Consider the following 21423-nt stretch of genomic DNA (forward strand, 5'->3'; position numbering starts at 1 on the left):
CTAGAGTTTCTTCTAAGTTTCAGTGTCTTCCTGGCTCCATCTCAACAGTTGGCATATCCGTTTTCAGGTAATACATTGCTACCAAGCTGCTGGAATATGATGCAGGGGAACTTTGAACCACCTTCCTCCACAGGGCCATTGAGCAAGAGACATCCTCTGGATCTTTAGGGACATAATTTTTTAGATCACTATAGCCTCCCACAAAACTAAGAGGAAGTGAAGACCAGCTCTGGAATGTAACTTGCCAATTCAACTAAACAATAATTTTAAAATTGCACATTTAAGCAAAACCTAGATTATGCTTCTTTTGCATCAGGTTTTCCTCCATCCAATACCCAAGAAAAGGCAACCCAAGCATCCAAAGAAATAGGCAGTTTATCTACAATTACAGGCAGATTCTAAATGAAAACTCTCAATTCCTGACCTACTAAAATTTGCTTATACATTTCAGAATAAAAAGCCACAATTTGGGAATCTTTTCTGAACAAATGTTCAAGTCAGATTACTGTGCAGCATTTGTTCAAGGGGATTTTTCCAACCTCATTGTTCTGCCAATTTTTAAGCATATGCAGCAAGATGTGAACTTACTCCAGCTCTCAATTGTTCTCTTGTATCCTGCTGGTCAGCTTCAAATAATACATCATGACAGAAGCTAAAGAAAGTTGTTTATTATGAGACTACAGCATTTTATACAGTAAATTTTAGTTTTCCACCAATCAGCACTGCAACTCAGACTAAATAAAGAAAAACAAGTAGTAAATAAGACATGGGAAGTTACTTTTATTAAATTAGCAGGTATAGATTACAAGCAGGATTAAATCAGTAGGGAGCCTATTAACTAGCTATTTGTGTTCAAAGCTGCAGCAGTAAAAGAACTGCAGTATGTTGTTTATCTTAGAAATTATTAGTAAGCTAACTGCTTGAGCAACACAACCAGGAAGGGTTGTTTTCCATAAAATTGCTCTGGTTGTCATAAAAGATTCACACCAGTAAAAAGAGCACTCGGCTGTTTTGTTACAGTCCCAAGAAAACTAAATTGGCTAACTTCTACAGAAGAAAAATATGAGGAGAGGAACCTTTGTCACATTGAATAGCTGGCTGGATATAAAAGCAGATTACCACAGTAAACCAGGAATAGTTTAGAATTGACTGAAGCCAACTAAAGCCTTGATTCCATTACTGGAGGGAAAATAAGTACTATTTATGAGAGAATGTGGGGCTCAGTATTGACAGTAAAGCACAGTCAACATTTTTCTTGAGTGACTAATATGTCTTCTTAATAGCAGCATGAAATTCCAGATACAGATATTATTCTAACTAGTTAAAGCTTTATACCAGGATACACTGAGCAGGTAAGTCACTAAAGTAATCACAAGTAGCTCTTTTTCATTTGCTTAAAACTCAGCAGTCCTAGCACCAGTTGCTAACCTAACACAATAAATAGCATATAAAAATCAAGCAAGCTTTAACAGTTATTTTTGATTCTGATTCTTCCTGCTTACTATTAAGACAATCCTAATGAGGAGCAACAGTAACTTGAACTTGCACAAATTCCAACATTTTTTCACCCATAAACTTGCGTTCCACATCACTGATACTCCAATGGGAACAATACCTTAAACTTACTTCCTAAACAAATAACACAGCTTATACCACTGAGGTGAAGAAATTGCATTATCATATACCTTACAAAAAAGCATCTCAATTTATAGACTGAAAAATGACAGCAAATTAAAAATTTGTAAGGTTACCTGAGAAAAAGCAGCAGAGCCAAGGCCAGAATCCACATCCCCTTAGCCTTTATCCAGTGCTCCAGTTAGTATACAATATAGTCCCCAAAATTCAATGGTTTTTTCCTCCTAACTTGAGAGACAATCTGCTTTGAACTATACAGCATTTTGCTACTGGCTAAGTATCTTGGTACATTTATATTTTTACATGTTGACCTACCTCAAAAGACATGCTGATACTTTCTGCTTGGCACACCAACTCTAACAAATTATGTGGGTAAGTCACATGGCTTCCTGACTTGCACAAGCTTAAAACTGGTAGCCCTAAGTATCTTTAATACTCTAAGACTTCCTTTTTCAGAATTACATCATTATAAGATGCTGTAACCTGAACTATGTCTACACTAAAGCTTAACCTTAGTTATAGCAATTGAGTCCTCATCACTAGCTATGCAACAAACCAAGTTATCAGCTATATTTTAGTATTTATAATTAAAACTGAGTTGCACTTAAACACAATCGCTATTCTTAACTTCAATCAGCACTGTTAGAAGGCTGGAAAACTTAAATCTTCAAATTAATGTTCTAAAGGCCCTAACTGTTGTAATCCACAGTGTCTGGGCAATGCCCTACTGATGCACATACATTCTTCTGTATACAGATATCAAAATTATTTGGGTTGAAAAGGACCTTAAGACCATCTAGTCCCAACCCCCCCACCATGGGCAGGGACACCTTCAACTAGACCAGGTTGCTCAAAGCCCCATCCAACTTGGCCTTGAACACTTCCAGGGAGGGTGCAGCCACAACTTCTCTGGGCGATCTGTGCCACTGCCTCACCACCCTCACAGTTGTTATAAGTACATACTATTGGCTTTTTGCAAATACTAAAATGAATGCTATATGTATAATGTTGGAAAACTTTGCTGTATGAATATAGCTTCTTTTATTTCTGCTACTAACAAAACTTAGAACTAGTAGTGTGATAAATATATATATTTCTTAGGCTATAGCATAATATTAAAATAGAAACTATGTGATGTAAAATGCTTTTGTAGCTAACTCAGAGAATGGTAAAGATAATCAGGAAATTCTTCACATTCTTGGATTATCCTATCTGGATGAAGATAACAGCTACAGACACCAGAACCCCAAAGGAAAAATTTATTGCCTCTCTGTTATCAGGGAGTGGAGACTGGCAGGATAGAGCCACAAAGAAAAATAAACCAAGCAAAAGAACATCTAAACTCAAAGGAATGTTTGAATAATGCATAAAGGTCTATGAATATGCAACATGCTGGTGCATTTTAAAAAAGCCCAGCACCCAGCCGTCATTTTTAACCTTTTTGCTTTTGTGTCTCTTATTGTATTTTTTTTTTATTTAACCTTTTAAATTTTACCAAGAAAGTGAACCTTGTTTTTCACACAGTCAAGAATTTATTTCCAATATCTAATCTAACCCTGCCCTCTGTCAGTTTGAAGCCATTCCCCCTTGTTCTATCATTCCATACCTTTGTCCAAAGTCCCTCTTCAGCTCTCTTGTAGCCCCTTTAGGTACTGGAAAGTTGCTATAATGTCTCCCCAGAGAGAGGGAGATATACCAGAATATATCAGAAGGGTCCTGCTGCTAATCAGCAGTTCAAGGAGGAAGTGTTGGTAGAAGAAAAATATGCTATTAGAAATCCTGCATCCTACACTACATATGAAATACACTGAAACGATGAAACAAATAGGAGAAGGCAAACCATTTAACTTTAGGCTATAATGTGGAAGTTATGTAGAAAGGGTTAAGGGAACAAAAATATTTAACTTCTTAGCTTATTCTGCTTTGACCATTCACTGCACTCCGTTACACCCCCATCCATGATGGCTCTTCTCAATGAACAAGGACCTCAAGACTGTTGATCAGTTCACAAAAAAATTTACTAAAAAATGCTTTTTACTAAGAAATTACTGTTTTAACAAAAGGCTTCAAAAAGGCTTTTTTTTCCAGGTCAGTTTCTGAAGACAAGCACCACAGACATCATACAGTGTTGGGGGTTGGGTTTCTTTCCTTTTTACTTATGGATTTTTTCCCCATTGAGTTGCTAAGACTGATGGCTGGGTGCTTGAGACAGGGGGAGGTGGCCAAGCCTCAGGGAAGGAGGGTGTCTGGTGGCACTCCTCTGGTTTTTGGGAGTTTCTCTCCGAGGGACAGAGATACCTTGAGAAGAGAGGCAGGTAAAGGGCGGGGGCTGGGACAGTTGCGGGTTCACAGTCACTCTCGACTTTCAGAGGAGGATGGTAGAGCTGCTGCTTGGGGAAAGGAATTTTGCTACCCCCGCTATAACCCAGCTGGGAGCTGCCTTTCTTCTGCTGCTGGACTCTACACCACCTTGCCCTGCCGGGACATCCCACAGTTCCAGCTATCACCATGGAGTTTCTGATACATCTCATCCACTGCCCCGGGATTTCTGCTCATCCCTGCCGTTCCAGCTTGTTGCTTCCGAGAGTCCTACTAGAGCACCGGGATCAACAGCCCCAGAGGTTTGTGAAGCGAAGCCTTTCTTCCATCCCTCCCCGTCTTGGACAAAGCTGCCATTACCGCATGCTCCCCGAACCCGCGCCACAGCGCCCCCTGCAGTCGCGTGGGGATCATCGCACCTGCCCTGTACACCGGAAGCCTGCCAGCGCCCCTGCCGGCTGTGACCATCACTACACCAAAGGGGAAATTGCCCACAGCCGAGAAGGCTGTCACTAGGTTCCTGGTTCTGTTTGTTGTTAATGCTGTGGTGATTGTTGTTTTGTTTGCCTTGCTATAAATACTAGTAAAGAACTGTTATTCCTATTCTCATATCTTTTTACCTGAGAGTCCCTTAATTTCAAAATTATAATAATTTGGAGGGAGGGGGTTTACAGTCTCCATTCCAAGGGAGGCTCCTGCCTTCCCTAGCAGACACCTGTCTTTCAAACCTAGACATACAGTTATCCAACTCCTTCCCTGAATAAGCATTTAAAAAAATTTAACAAATCGGGAATACTAATGCCAGAAAAGGTGATATTTCCATGTGGTTAGTTTGTCTGAACAGACCTTTTTTTTTTTTTTTCTCCAGCTCAAAAGAATTTGAGAAATTTGTGAGTGACCACCAGTTCTCATTTTTAAGTTTAATTTGGTCATGAAACATGAACTAAATTGATTTTTAAGATAGTTTTTTAGTTAAAAGAAATGCATAAGAGTAGTATGCAAACAGATGCAGGAAATCTCACAACACTGCCTTATTGATTGCTAACACCAAACTTAGAAATTAAGTTTCATAGAGACTTGAAGTCAAACCTGACATCAATTTTTATTTCCCATTGTATGTCCATACAGCATCTAAAAGTGTTCTGTAACCTAGAGTTTGAACGTATCATCTTACACATATGTAATTAGGGCCAGCATTCTTGTGTCTATAACCACATCATCCCCAAAATTGAGGAACTATAAAGAGCTGGAACCATTTATCTTTGGGTGCAAAATTGTCTTGGAAAACCAGGTGCCAGCTTCTGCCATTCCAGCTCTGCAAAAGGCTCCAAGGAAATTAGTAGAATCTCTCAGAGCACTCTTGTTCTCTCTACACGCTAATCCAGACTGCACAATACAGTACTACAGAACATGGACTAGTTGAAAGCGGTCATTGTAAAATTACTGAAAGAAACACATAAGACAGATTAAAAGACGCTACAAAATGTCAGAAAAACACTCCTCAAGTCAATGGCTTCACACTCACCACTTTCAGAAACAACAGATTGCTTCTCTCACAGGATCCCCTTACATTTTATGTTAAGCAATGCAGGTGGACTATTCACCAGACAAGCAGCTGCCTGGCTGTTTCCTAGGCTGGAAATTCAGGCTGCACAACACCATTTACTAAGAGGAAGTCAGGAAGTTACACAGTAAGCTGCCATAGGAGTACATACACCTAGGGCCGACTCCAAGATGAAGAAATGTCACACACAATAGGAAGCTACTAAAAAGCACACCATCACTCTGTCCTTACTGCCCTGTGGAGACCAGAGCCTGGTGCAACACACTTAGAAAGCACCAAGAACTTTCTTTAGTCTTTTACAGAGAATGTAGAGACAATGCTCAACTCCCACCATAATTACAGAATTGAGAAAAGGAAGGACAATTTGATCCTCCTGCTATACCTTTCCAGTTAACACAGCCAAAGTCCTCACAGCACCAGCTATCATAAGGAGGATGGGGGGATTTTGAAGCTCATTTTGGCCAATACTCCCCAAAATATCAACTATCTCTTGCCATATTTCCAGGAAAGATCTCTCTGGCTTTCTTATAAAGCATTATTTTAATTGAAATTCCAACAAGAGAAAAATCACAGGGTGCTCTGCTTCATGCTCAATAATCCTGTTGATGCCTTAAGTTTTAGCTTTCATGTTTTTCAGATTCTGTGCTGCCTAGGGGTGTAGTTCTGAGCCTCATATTAAGTGCTAGTAAGTTCTCTTCACAGAGTAGGTAGACAAAACAAATTCTTTTCCTGCTGGAGACCAAGGACAACTTTCAGGCCTGAAAGCATAAACAACAGTGGACTGAAGGGAGAAACAAGAAGGATGAGACCTCACAACCTGAAGCTGTAATTGGACAATTAAACTCCAATATGCAAATGGACCAAAACTTATAAAAATGTAAGACCTCATGACCAGTGAGGCATTTTGTGACCATTCTAAGTCCACCTTGGGTGTAGCCCTGGTCAGGCTCTTGTCCTGCCCAAGGTGTACCCTAAAGGCCTTTCAATAAATAACTACTTTATTCTCTAGCTCTGTCCAGTCTGTTTCAGGTCAGCCTTCCCAAGGCATCACTGTCATAAGAAAAGGGAGTCAGTTTATAAACAAACAATTTACAAGCACATTCTTCATGTAACCTCAGCAATAAAAATATATTCTGATGCACTGTTTAAATAACTATACTTATTTTAGAAAGCTTAAGATGTTCAACAATAGTCTTCAAAAATTCATAGAACCAATTTACAGTTAAGTGAATGCATCCAGACTTGTTGCTGTGTGTAATTTTGAGTTTTAATACCTAATACCCTATGGTTTATTCTTTCCCCCCCCCCCCCCCCCCCCAGTGGTGGTTTAGCCTGGGTTGTCTGTCTTTGCTGATACCTACCCCTATTCCTGAATGTTCCCTGCCAATCCTTCCTGGTGCCAGCCCCTGTCTGGAATTCCCTTGGGGAATCCCCTATTCCTCGAGGCTCCATTGGTCTGCTTATATAAATCTCATCACATTAGCCTTCCCATTGGATTTATGTTTTGTAAAAACTTCCCCTTGTGTCCCTCCTTGGTCTTCTCCCTATTGGCCCCTTGACCCCTAAACTCCACCCTGATTCTGTCCCTTAAAACCCATGGTCTAGCCTTTGTTCCCCGTCTTTACCTCTGCACTGTATTTGAGTTATGTGACATTAATTAAGGAATCTCAGACTGCATGTGAAGCCCACTTCACTCCTTTTTACACTGACCAGCAGCGACTGCTTAGGACTCTAGGACCCTGGGGGTTGTGTTGTGCCTCCGCAAAGTACCTTATCACCAGGCACGAGACGACACAGAGTGAGATATGGTATATGCCATGAGAATGTTCTTTATACATAGCAACTCCCAACTTGTGAGCTATGATTAAGAATCAATGACCATCCCCAACATGAATAGTGAATTATCCCAGTTCTGCTACAAACTAGCAGACAGTGGCAAGTTCTGCATCTGGGAAAATAGACTTCACCTCTGTCTGGATAGCAATATTTTAGGATCTACTGTGTCAATCCAACTGCCTGCTGTTGTCCCCTTACCTAACACACTCATAGCTTAGCAGCAGATGTTGGGAACTCCTAAAACAGTTTCCAGAGGAACTTTCCCTTCTCCCCAGTGTAATTGTTGAAAACATCCATTTCCTATGGCTTTAACCTGTATTGCTATACTCTGAAGCAACCTATTTTGGGGAAAAGATGTTAAAACTTGAAAACAAACTATTCTAAAAGCCACATTAACTTGACACCTGTGCCCTGCTGGTGATCAAAAGCATCCCTAAAACTAGGTTATTGCATGCAGCTATGTGATCACTTTCCTGACAAATATTCCCAAGGAATTAAAGAAAACATGCTAACAAGTAGCACAGGTTATATTCAAGAAAAACTGTTCTTTACACCTAAATTAGTGTTGGGGTTTGAGTCTCCGTAGAATTTTTCCCCCCCTCCCAAGTTGCTAGGAGACTAAGTGCTGAGTGCTCAACGTGGACAAAAGAACTGATAACTTAGTTTTGGGGGAGGGAAAAAAAGCTCCCGGAGAGAGCGGAGGGTGGGGGGATCTCGCGGTTTTTCTTTTTTCTTCTTCTGGGGGGGAGCACCGAGCGGGCCACGGTTGTTGGAGTCCACAGTTAACGAAGGAGTCTGGTCCTGGGAATTCTATCATCTGTTGGAGTATCCAGGAATTCGGAGTTTCTTCGCTGTCCTGCTGGATTTTGGGTGAGACCGGGTCCCGCCGCTGCGGCTTCTCCGGCACTGCCACCTCTGCCTGCCGAGGACACCCCCTGCCTGCGGAGGACAGTCCACCGCGCCCGGCTTCCAGCCATCAGCGCCGGAGCTTCCACCGTTTGCCCTCGGGGTTCTTGGTTCTGTTCTACTATTGTTATAATTGCTGTTGGTTTTTTTTTGTCTGTCCTGTTATATTTACTAGTAAAGGACTGTTATTCCTTTTCCCCATAGCTCTGACTGAAAAGTTTTATTTTTAATCTTCCAAATTATAATAACACGGAGGGAAGGATTCAAATTCCTCATTTCCTAGAGAGGCCTGCCTCTCCTTAGCAGACACCTGTCTTTTCAAAACCAAGACAATTAGAAATTATTTTTAATTCAGTTATGAGAAGAAAAGGCCTCAAAATGTCATAATTTTAAAAGATTCTTTTGTCCTGAAACAGCAGTTCCAAGCCAGTTATCCCATCTTTGCCTAGTTCTGCTGTTAACTCCTTTGTAGACACTGTGATCAGCTCTAAAGTTTCATGTATGAAGGCTCATATCAACTAATAAAAAGAGTTTTAAAATTGTTTAAAAATAACTTTAAAATGTACCATAAGCTATGCCTAGACTGCTTATCCTCAGTGCAAACTCACTGCAGGGAATGAAAAAAAGGGCTGCAGGACAAGCAAGCAAAGGAATAACATTAGTATACTAGAGAAATTCATAATTTTTTTAGAGAATTTTGACCATGTAAAATGGTCTTGCTTTCACATGTTTGATGAACTTTCACCAGATTCTGCAGTTTTAGTAGTAATACTTCATATAAAATAAATCCCTAATATAGTCATCACATTATACAAATGTTTGCATGGAAGCAGAACTCAACCTGTGATATGGATGTACCCAGTTACAGCTCAGGAAGGACACAATCAGTTCTGCACTAGGTTTCAGACATGTATGCTCTAGAGGAACACAGGACATCACAAAGGAGTCTAAACTCAATGCTTCCCTTCAACTAGCTTTTTTTCAGTTTTAAAAACATAGGAGCTACAACATTCCAGGCCAACATTATCCCAAACCTGCCCCAACTAAACTCTTATTAGTTGTACATTATCGGGCACTTTACAAAAGCAACCGCATTTGGCAAGTCAATTTAAAAGAAGCAAGAAGAAGGCATGAAGCATATCTATACTCTTTTAATGACAGAAAAGCCATGCAGCTGATTGTTGTAATGCATTAATTTGGTTTATATTGTGTTTCATCGGATTTGTAATCACGTGGTTTGTCCTTGCTCAGCTGTAACCCAACCCTGTTCCCCTCTCACTTTATCCCTGATTGGGTGGTGTCTTGTCCCTGCCTCTGGGCCCTGCCCACTAGGAAAAAGCCCCTGCACGGGCGAGGCCTCACTCTCTCTGGCACCAGTGAGCCACTGGGAAGACCTCCAGCCAAGCAGGGCAGGACTCGAGAATAAAAGCTGTAATATCCCACCCAGTGATAGAGAGCAGACTCTTTTCCTTTTGCCATCAGCGGTCGTCTGGTCTCATAAAGAAATACCACAACTGGCGCCATTACATGGGGCTCAAAGCCCCAAGGGGCTCCCAGAAAGCTGGAAGAACCACTCGGAGAGCACATGGCCGAAGAATCTCACGCAGGTACGTGAGTCACGAAACGTAGCCCACCCACGCAGAGACAGACCCGTCAGGCTTGGCGTTCACTGTGGAGTCTCCAAAACACAGGATTCTACAGGCCAGGGCTGCAGTTTTCTCCTTTGGACTTAAAGAACCCATCGGAGTGCTGCGAAGAAGCCCCCCGAACGGCAAGCTGCTCCCAGGGAAGGTGACCACATGTTAGTGGAAAGCTGACCCTGGGAACTGAGACTGGAAGCTCTTTTTGCACCAAAAAGGGTCAGACTCAGGCAAAAGGAGTCATTGGGAAAGAAAGGAAAGGAACACTGGTTTTTCGGCGACTACCACTTTCGGTTTTCTAAGGGAAAATCTTTTTCAGAGGCGGTGTTCCTCAGGGAAAAGGGTTTTTCCTTTCGGGGAAGGCTTTTGCTCTCAGAGTAAAAACCTTCAAGGTGCTTTCTTTCGGCAGGGTGTGTGTGTGTGGAAAAGGAAACTGTTTCCCCTTTTTGGCTTTTTTTTTTTTTTTTTTTTTTTCTCTCCAGCGAGGGTTTTTTCCTTTTGGTTTCTCAGTCACAGTTAAAGAGGACACAGAAACTTAAAAACTGAGCCAAAAATGGGTGCTAGGCTATCTGTGCCTCACAAAAGAGTCTATTACCAAATTTTAAGTGCCTTGGATGATGGTGGGACCCCTTGTTCAAAGAAACAGCTGAAAAAAATAACTCTCTGGTTGTTTTCTCAGTTTCCACATGTATCATTAGAGCAAATAAGCTTCCCAGAATTTTGGGAGGCTATAATGAAAAAAGTAGTTGAATCTGGCTCCTCTAATAATAAAGAAAATGCAAATTTTGCTTTTTATAGCTTAAAAATTAAGTTTGCGTTGCAAAAGCAAAATAAAAAGGAAAAAAAGCCAGTTCTTTGTGAATTTTCCCCAGCTTGTACGTTTGCAGGCAGTCTGAGTGCTCAAACCGCCCATCTCAGTGGACCCCAGGTGTGGGGGGTCACAAGATGGAGGGGAATCCTTTGTGGCAAATGGCCAAAGCCATGTGCTCCCGAGCCACGAGGAGTCTCTCCCTTTGTCTGTCCCTCCTTCCCACAATCCCTTCTTCTCCCCAGACACCTCCTTCCCTTCGGTGCTGCCCCCGGCACCGCCCTCTCCTCTGACTCTGCCCCCTACCCTCAAACCTCCACCCTCCGACTCCTCCCCGTGTGACTCAAGCCTCCAGCCCCTCCCTGCCCCTGGTTCCCACAGGTTCCCCACCCACAGTTCCAGTTCCCATGCCCCAGAGGGAGGGGGCGGAGCTGGGAACCTGGAAGCAGGAAGCGATCCCAGCTTTTCTGCCATCCCTGTCACATACCGACAGTCACCTGGTTCCCACGCCCCAGAGGGAGGGGGCGGAGCTGGGAACCAGGAAGCAGGAATTGATCCCGGCTTTTCTGCCACCCCTTTCGCATATCAACAGTCAAAAAGAGGGGGTGCTGTCCACAGTAATTGGGACCCCTTCCCCCAACAAGCGATTCAGGGTTTATGCAAAGCTCAGGCCAAATTTGGATATGAAAGAGAATACTTTTGCAACCGTTTAAAAGCAAATTTAGCAAGGAATACTACAGTTCCCTTTGACCTCCAAAAAGATTTGCTTCCGGAGCTTTGGCAAAATCCTGAAACAGCTGTTGATAATAAGAATCTGCCAATTCAATTAGCAATCCAGCCCGATGGGTCTTTCCAACCTTACAGTAAAATAAAGCAGCTTCCATCAGAACCTTTTGTAACATTTGTGGAGCGGTTAACCCGAGCTATCGAGTTACAGGTTAAGAACGAAGGAGCCCAGGAACAGGTCCTGGAGGAGATGGCTCTGGCCGATGGAAACGAACAGTGCAAGGCAGCTATCCTCAGCCTGTCTATACAACCGGCTTCAGCTTTACATGACATGCTCCAGGTGTGTGCCAGGAAGATTCCCTTCATAAAAGCTCATCAAAACCACAGTTCCAGAGTCAAGCTGCCACAAAAAGCTGCTGCTGCAGACACCATGCCGCCTGTGCCTGTGTCACGGCCACCGCCCAAGAGAAGAGCAACGTGTCTCCTGTGCGATCAGGCTGGACATTGGGCATCTCAATGTCCTTTAAAGAAGCAGTTTCTGGACTTTCAGGACAATGGGGGCAGGAGGTCTCAAAGGTTCAAAGGGAATTTTTTTAAAAAAACTAGAAAATGTAAATGTTAAACTAAATAATCCTGCTTTAACCTGTTCTGCCTTTCAGCAAAAGTCACCAGATGTGATAGTAAAGGATCCAGCGACCAGAGGAACAAAAAGTCCTCATGATCAGGTCACCTGGGGTCATGGGTATGCCTATGTGTCCACTCCCCCAGGTCTCAAGTGGGTGCCAGCCGAGTGGGTGAAACCTTTCATCCCTAAAACTGCAAAACCACCTGCAGAGGCCCCACAAGTGGCCAGTGCTGACTGGAGGAGAAGAAAGCGCCAAACCTTCTCCTTCTAATTATCATTATTCCTTAACAGTGTTTTTCTAAACTGTTTGCACTAAAGGTCATTTTTCATTTGCAACTTTAAAGGTACTCAAGGTCCAAACTCTGAGCATCTCCCATGAACTGAGCCTTCCTCTTACTTAATTAAATAAGAAAAGGGGAAATGTTGTAATGCATTAATTGGGTTTATATTGTGTTTCATCGGATTTGTAATCACGTGGTTTGTCCTTGCTCAGCTGTAACCCAACCCTGTTCCCCTCCCACTTCTCCCTTATTGGGTAGTGTCTTGGCCCTGCCTCTGGGCCCTGCCCACTGGGGAAAAAGCCCTGACACGGGAGGGGCCTCGCTCTCTCTGGCACCAGGGAGCCATCGGGAAGGGCTCCAGCCAAGCAGGGCAGGACTCGAGAATAAAAGTTGTTATATCCCACCCAGTGAAAGAGAGCAGGCTCTTTTCCTTTTGCCATCAGCGGTCGTCTAGTCTCATAAAGAAATACCACAGCTGATCACACCAAAATACTGAGATAAATGAAACTAGATATTTGTTTCCCTGCTTTGGATTCTAATACTCTGTACTGTCATCACTGAAAGAACTTTTTAAATAACAAAGATAGACTATGAATATGCCATTTGACCATTCACTATGTGGCATGGTTTGGTTTGCTAAAGGCTTGGATTTTAGCTACCACTAATTACAAAGTATTTATGGAGCAACCTTGCTTAGTTAGTGGAAGGTATCCCTGGCCATGGCAGGGACGTTCAAACTAGGTGATCTTTAAGGTCCCTTCCAACTCAACCCATTCTACAATTCTGTGATTCAATTTCAACAGAACTATCCATGATAACAGGAAAGAAACTGCTCCATTAGAAGACTCATAAATGGTGAACTCACATGCCAACATTAAGTTTCAAGATACTCAGGGATTATGTGATTAAAATCCCACTGGCTTGCTGGGAGGATTCAGCAAGATAACTACAAATTACTTAGACGGCTAGTGTCAAAAGTACCTCTGTACTTATTTAGCCTCTGCTCTAGATTACTGACCCACTTATGAAGAGCTAAGCATCCCTGCTGTGCAATGCCAACACCCACTCAATCTGTTTGCTTCTGCTTTCTCAGAATCTCTATTAGTCTGCATAAGAAGTTCTGTTAATTACCACATGAGCAGCTTTTGCATAGCACACAGTAACAGCCTCGCTTAGTATGTAGTAATCTTGACAAACAGCATAGGAACAGAGCAATCCTAATTCAATAGGATTATCACTGACATACAGTAATGTATAATATGCAGATTTCTGAAGAGGCAATTTAATACAACCTTTGTCCAAGCTGTGTTCAGTTTTGAGAAAAGCTTGTAGGTGTGTAGTTGCTTTAGGTTTCAATGCTGAAAAAGTATATTGGAGTTGAGTACTGAATCAAATCTGAAAATCTCCAAGGGGACCAGAAATTTGTGAAATCACAAATGAAACTTCTGTTGAGGAAATAATGCAACTGTGGCAAATAGAAACATCCCACTTTTGTCAATATCTACACTGAGTATTAGTAAGTAAATCTAAAGGAAGTTTTAAAAACATACACAAAACCAAACACAAAAACCCTCCCCAAGCAAAACAAGGTTTGGAAAGTTAGCCCAGCTGTCACATAAGAACTATATCACAGCATCTTGGCACCTCAAACTTTCTGTTGACTAGGAAGGCAAAAAGTTCCATATTTAGCATTTTATTATTGATCCTGTCTGACCTGCAGATCTTTAAGACATTCATTAAATAGGTCTCAATCAGCAGTATTGTTGACTTACTAAATCCAAGAACAAGAATCTCCAGAAGTCATTACAGTACTGAGTTGACATTTGTTATTTCCTGGGAACCCAGACTCCTGCTATCAAAGTGAAATAATATCAACATTCCAAAACCTAACTATAAAACTCAAAAATTCTGGCAATCCTGATATAATCTCATGCCTTAACACCAAAGCCATTTCTTAGTTTAAAATTAAACCTTGTACAATTGCCAACATCACTTCAAGAGCTCTCTAGACACTAGCTTACTCCTAAGGTAGTTAAGAAAAGTAAAACCTAGGTCTAGTACTTTTTACAGCTTACTGGAGGATAGAGGAGAACAGTTTATCACAGCCCAGCAAAAACTGCTGGTCACAACATGGAGACTATACAGAGTATCATAGAGCTTTGTATTCCGTTTTAAAGAATTATTTAGTATGTCACACAAAAGGTCATGCAAGCAGAAGGACATACCCAATGTAGACTAGGAAAATAATGATATATTAGTGTGGCTGGTTCTGTCCCTGCACCGGGCGGGCGCTGACCTCCGGCTAGCTCTGGTCAGCACAGCTACAAAATGTTCCCAGTTTGGACAGGCACGCAGGTTATCTTTACCTGCTGGCTCGGCTTCTCAGCAGCAGCTGGACCAAGTAGTGTCTTGACAGTAGCAGCAGCAGAAGAAAAGGCTGGCTCTCAGCTTGTTAAAAGATGTTTATTCAGGCCGGGCTGCGGGAAGTCCGCAGCCAGTCCAAACCTCAGGCCAGAGAGGCCAGAGACCAAGAGCAGAGAGAGTTTGAATCTCCCTCCTCCACCTTATAAGTGGGGGAGGGGTTCAGAGGGGGTTACAACAAGACAACAAATCAGGGGATTCAGGGGGTAACAAGGTGTGCCCACCCCCAAGCCTCTGACCAACCACCTCCAGAGGAAAGGAATTCCCCCCAGGCTACCTATATCACCTGAAGCCCTCTCCCCGAGATTTCGCAACCTGGGAGGGCTCCTGGAGTGATAGACAGGCTGCCCCAGAGCGAGGGGGGGCAGAGGGGATAGACACGGATAGGTGGGGGGTGGGATGATTGACACAAAACACCTTATATTATACAGAAAACACAAAAGGGTTACAGAATTGGGGATACAGTGAAATGAACCATAACATAAACTTCTTATAAAAACCTAATAAAACAATTCTCACACCACTACATATTAGCATACTGCTTGTATCCTCTAGGAAAAGTAGACAACTGTTCTTCTGAAATACCAATATTTACTGCCCCAGTACCCCTCCAGGAGAGCTCTAGAAGATAGATACACATTTTATATCAAGTGAATCTTTATATGGGATATTTAGCTTCTGTCATATGAAACACCTTGCAATTAAAGCATCTTGTCTTTATCATGGTAAAGACTTGCTAAATACATAGTCAGCTTATGTCAAGTCAAGAAATACATACCCCTACAGGTTCCAGTCTTAGTCTACTGATATACACCAAGACAAGAAAGAGCTAATATTTTATTTCCGATTGTTTTCCAGCCAGCAAAAGGAAGAAAGCAGAAGGGAAACCCCAGAGAATTTTGGAACTGCTCTAGGGAAGAAAATACAAGCAGAGGGCAGCATTAGAAACAAAAGGTGGATAAAAAAGACAAAACACAATTAAAGTAGTCATTTATTCAGAGCATACTCTTGACTCAACTGTTTGGGAAAATCATAACTAAAAGAGAACACTATAACCATTATAAGAGCTATAACACATTTGATATATGGAAATCATTAGTGACACCAGTCAAACCTAGTTTGTGCTATGATTAATACAAAGTTTAAAAGTAGTTGGGATGAATGTGCTAATACAGAAATTAGTGTCATAAACCAGATGTAGTTTCTCTCCCCTAGAAATTATTTTAAGTGTCAAGGCACTAAACGCCAAAAATATTCCCATGTCACCAGATCCTCTTTTTCATAGAAAAACACACCTGTGAAGTGATTTGATACTTGTGTTGTACATAATGAGCTTGCACAGGCACCTTAGTGGTATTTCTGTACAACATGGATGGAAAACAGACCACATTATACTTACAAACATAACCCTTGCCCCTTGCACAGCAGTTGCTATGAATTAAGTTGAGAAAGACAAAGGGGGAAAATGCGAGTTATTTACCTAAATGTATGTACATACCAGGAGTGAAAGAACAGTTCTAGAAATACTCCAAGTTATTAAATAAAAAAGCATTTACATTAACCAATAACAAATAATTAAAATGGTCTTCAGACAGTGTGCCTCCAAAGACAAAACTTCAAAAGGGAGAATGGATACAGCTTGTACAATTTAACTGAAACTACCAGACACAACAGAAAATAAATAGATGACTGAAGTGTTGACCAAGGAAAAAATAGTCTTATTTTTAAAATGAAAGTTCAAGTATGCCCCTCTGATTATAGACAGGGTTATTAAATAAAACCATAAGGCAGTGCTACAAACTAATAACTGTGCTAGGCACAGAATACACAGAATTTGAATCTAAGTAGCAATGAAAATTGAAACAAAGATATTATTAGAAATTTTAACTTTACAAAGCATGTGATTCAATTATAAGCAAGCACTATATAAAACAAAAATAGGTTTTAAAGAATTTGTAAAGAATCAAAGCATGCAACTGATTTTTTAGTCATTTGTTCAGATAGCCTAAACATCCATTTACTTATTTCCTAAGTGGTTGTAACAATTTCAAACACAACAGCACTTACCTTGGAATTGTCACACATTTTGTACTGCAATTCTGAGTGGTAATTGCCTTCTCAAGCTCATCCAGCTGTCCTGTTTTCTTTAGCTTCTTGACCAAGCTTTTCACTGCTTTTTCACACCACTTTTCATCCTGACCATTCTGCTCACTACCAGCAGCCCCTCCAGAGCCACCTGCAGATTTTTTCCACCCCAGAAGTCTCTTCACAACTGGTGGAGTGAATGGCAATATGGATGACATGACTTTCACCAGACAGAACACTCAGCAAGCAATAAATTAGAGATTCCTGTCTGATCCCTAAAAACACAAACCAAAACAGACACATTAGCACTGAGGTTTCACATGAAACAAATACCTTGCTTCAGACTTTTTATTACCAAATGCCATAGGACCTCGCATCCTAAAATAAGTCAGATAAGTCTACATAACGGTTAGGTACGTCACTAATAAAATTCAAATGCAAGTTTGCTGCAGATTCTTCAACAGTTAGCACAGACTAAGGTTACTGTTGGATTGGACATTTAATTTTTCCTCAAGTCTTTCCTGGCTAAATCAACTCCAGAAAAAAAAAACCAAGTTAACTTCAGTCTAGCTTGGCACCTAGGCTGGATGGGTCCATTAATTTATTAAAATTCTCCACAAGTGATATGCACATTCTGCCCATCTCCAAATTAATTTAACAAGCAAAATTGTGTTTGAAATGTCATTTAGTTATGACAGCTTGACAGAAGTCTTCCAACAGCCAGCCATTTCACAAGCCTTTTCTTCTTGTTTGTCATTGTGATATATGTCCTAAAGTTAATCCGTGTTAAATGATATAATATGTAATTCATTCTCTGTAAATGTAATGATAACCATAAGGAGCAAGTTTTATTTCTAATCGAGTATACAACGGGTTAACTGTGACTAAAACAGCACGGTGGGACACAGGGAATTCTCTGTTGAAGATTGCACGGAGGGACACAAGGAAGCTATGCCAGGAATTACACGAAAAGGGACACGAGAAAACTTCTGCCGGGAATCGTTAGGGGAGAACACAAAAGGACGGAAGAGGGAGATGGAGAACCCGGAGAACCAAATGATTACATCAGATCGATATCTTATCTGTCCCCACCCGACATTAACATCTCTACACCGTCCCCAGACACAGCAATCATGACATTGTTCTCCAGCGCAAATCCATTCAACCGCACCAGAACCCGAACATGAATATCTAATGAAGCTGCCTCGGATGGGGGAGTCTTAGGGTCCCGATTTTCTCTCAGCGAACCAGTGTATAAAAATCGGCAGCCCCAGACCAAAATGTGAACTGAGGGGGTGACATACTGACAGAGTGTGTTACCGTGTTCACCCAGCACCAAAACCCCGGGGTTCGACGCTGTCCCTTTTAATTGTGGCTATCGGAGACTGTTATTTTGTCTCAAAATAAAATTCTAAATTTTGATTTACTGAATTTGGTCTATCGTATTTATTACAGTCATGCTTTAAATAACTACCAATTTTTGTTCCACTGGGGACACCAATTCGAAATTCACTTATAAATGGTAATAAGCTTATTCCCATCTTTCAGTCTAGAGTTCAATAGCTTGCAGATAATTAATCTTCTCAACTGGCAGTGCTCAAAATCATCACGTCATTCAAAATTTATTAAAGGATTAAATCTTAGTTTGCAAATATATGGGTAGTAGAACTGTCTATTTTCAATTTTGATAGCCTTTCAGTATCAACTACCTGATCAGGATGTTTATATGAAATGAAACATTAGAGGATATGCTGAAAGTTGGGCTATGTTTAACATTCACTACCACTTGCACTTCAAATAATTTAAAAGAAAAATTATAGCCATTTAGAAAAAAAATCTTGATTTTGGAGCTTCTATTAGACTAGTTTTATATATTAAATATAAGCCCCAAACCAACCACATTATTTCAGGCAGACAGCTGTTAGAAATTGCTCAAGTACATAATGGTCTTATGAACAGAAGTATGGCATTGAAGTCAAAAACAATCTTATTTCCAGGCAACAAACTCCAGAAAGTTCCCTTATTTCCAAGCTATATAAATTAGTTAAGTCAGCTGAAAAAACCTTGTTTTAGCTAAAACTTAGAGCTAGATTCAGTCTACTCAATTTGAGCTTTCAAGGCAGCTTACACATCTCTACATCCTGTACAAGTATACTCCTCACTTCTATCCAACATACAGCAACTTAATCATACTGAAATTTCCCATCTGCAAAACAGCATGGTTGATTTGGGATACTTCAGGCTACAGTATTTATGGCTAATTTATGTCTTGTCACATCTTTGCAGTTTCACTGAGAATCAAGTCAACAGACACTAGATTATATTCTACAAGTAACTTTAAATCATGACTTTTCAACTTCCGCAAAAGAGAACATTCAGTAGGCATGACATTTCAGTTTCAACTAAATTATACCTGCATAAACCAGCTTCTGAGAGCACCTCAAAACACAGGTGAAGCAAGAAATGCAGTTTTCTCGGATCTGGGAGACAGAAGTTCCAATTAACAGGGACTCAAGATTAACACTGGGAACTTTATGCAAGCCATTCAAAATAATCTATCCTAAATAAGAGAATCATAGAAATTTTCAAAATAAACACTGACTAGGACACTCAGGGTACAGTTTCATAGGGAGGTAAGCCAACCCAACAGCTTCCTGCCACAGGAAGCACATCTTTCCTTTTCTTCCCTGTGGCACCACCACCACCACCACCTCTGCATCTGTGCTAATACCTTTCCACAAAAACTCAGCTAGATAATCAAATAAAAAACTGATCCATTTAGGGGTGGCTTTTGTTTTCTTTTTTTTGCTGAGTTAGTTTTCTTTCAGGTTAACAAGTTACAGCAGCTCACACAGAGTACTGTAAGCACTCCAGCTGATGTCAGGGGAGTTACAGGAGTATGTATGGAGGACTCTAGTCCCAGCCTTCAGCAGCCATTGTAGTGTTGACTGCTTTGCTGGAAATGCAAATCTGGGCATATACTTTTAACTTACATCATTTATTTTGGTGGCAAAGCCAAATAGTCAGTCTTACATTCCCTTTTTCACATGTTCTGAACTGTTCACAAGCCTGGAAGTGAAACATGTTCGTCCCCTAATGCAGTACACTGAGTAACTCCAGAGATACAACAGGAGGCTTGCATGGCCTCTACTGTTTTAACAAACTCTCACACTAGGTTTCTAAAACAGGGAATAGCAGTCACTCTGAGTGTTAGAAAAATAATTCAATATTTGAGCAAGGCAAACATTAGATGCTTCAGAGGCATATGCAAAAAATTGAAAAAGACCAAATCAAAGAAGATAACCTCTTTTGCTTTAAGAATCCCATTTTAAATACTAGCAATTGATGGTATAATAGTTGAACATTAAATTCAGTGTTGAAAGGTGTGGGCAACCAAGTACCACTATCACTGCTTATCCACACACCATTTCTTCTCCCCATCTATGGAGTTCACTGAGATATAATATACATATTTCCTGTTTAGCTTCAAATTTTTTACCTTTCATTGCCCCAGAATACTCATTTGATTGTCAGTCTTATAAAACACACTTCAGTACGGTCTCATTTACCAGCAAGGTAAATTGCCTATTCTTCCAGGCCCTCTAAACATTCTCAATGTTTTTATCCAATTTTTCAGCTTTACAATACTCCTTGTGATGAGGTGTCCAATTTTGCAGTATTTTCTCCCTTAAGATTGATCTATGTATCATTTTCTGTATTCCCTGGTGTTTTGGGGTTTTTTTAATCAAGATTTGCCTTTCTGCTTCAAATGCACATTTGAATAATTTGTCTTGCAGCAGGAAAGAATTTAGAAGGCCCATGCATTTCAGTTTTTATATATATTTAAATTCTCACACTATTTTGACATACTCAGAGGGAAAAAAACATAAATCATTCTTTTCCCACTTCCAAGACTCTAAATTCAGACCTAACTAATTGGAAATTTCCAGATACTATACATAGTTTTAACCAGTTCCCTTATAGATGTGCTCATCCAGCTTCTCTAGAAGCTGTCAGTGTTTGATCTGCTACCCCAGTGAAAAGCAGCTTTTAAAAAATATAAACCACAAAGGGATATGCCTAAAGAGCCCTTTATTACAATGACTATTACAGCTTAGCATCTATTAAAAAAAAGAAAAAGACACAACAAAAAAAACCCCACAACATACACCACAGCTGCAGACTAAGGCTGGAAGGTTTAAACAAGCTTCTTCTTTCAAGCTATTGTTTTACCATGTCAGGGATTTGCCAGGAGTATCAATAAGAATTTCATTAAGTTATTTCAGTAGTGGCCCTGTATCTTACAAAGAGATGGAGAAGAGAAAATGTGACACAAGTAGGACAAGACTTCTTAATACTTCAGCCAATTGTGATGACTACTCACAGGAGAGCAAAAGGACATGCTACTCAAGGAAAGCACAAGAACCCGGCTCTTTTCTGAGCCTGTTCTTATAATTCTTCAGCATCTTAAACTGTCACAGCAGTGAATTAAAGGCTACATGCCTACCCATTCCCTTTAGCAGCCATTTATGGACCTCCTGCCCAAAAATTCATCTAACCACTTTTTGAACCTGTCT

At 40.8% G+C, this 21423-nt stretch overlaps 1 protein-coding gene across 5 annotated transcripts in view; it reads right to left on the bottom strand.

Annotated features, from left to right (window-relative positions):
* Positions 1-21423, bottom strand: part of LOC120764834 (mothers against decapentaplegic homolog 2-like) — a 92507-nt gene that overhangs the window by 61061 nt on the left and 10023 nt on the right. For all 5 annotated transcript variants that reach the window (XM_040088911.2, XM_058423894.1, XM_040088909.1 and 2 more), the window contains one exon: positions 16829-17121. In XM_040088911.2, coding sequence (XP_039944845.1) covers positions 16829-17064 — 236 coding nt within the window. In that variant the 5' untranslated portion in view covers positions 17065-17121. The remainder of the gene's footprint in view (positions 1-16828; positions 17122-21423) is intronic.

This window comes from Hirundo rustica, chromosome W (genome assembly GCF_015227805.2).
Source record: "Hirundo rustica isolate bHirRus1 chromosome W, bHirRus1.pri.v3, whole genome shotgun sequence".
Lineage (NCBI taxonomy): Eukaryota > Metazoa > Chordata > Aves > Passeriformes > Hirundinidae > Hirundo > Hirundo rustica.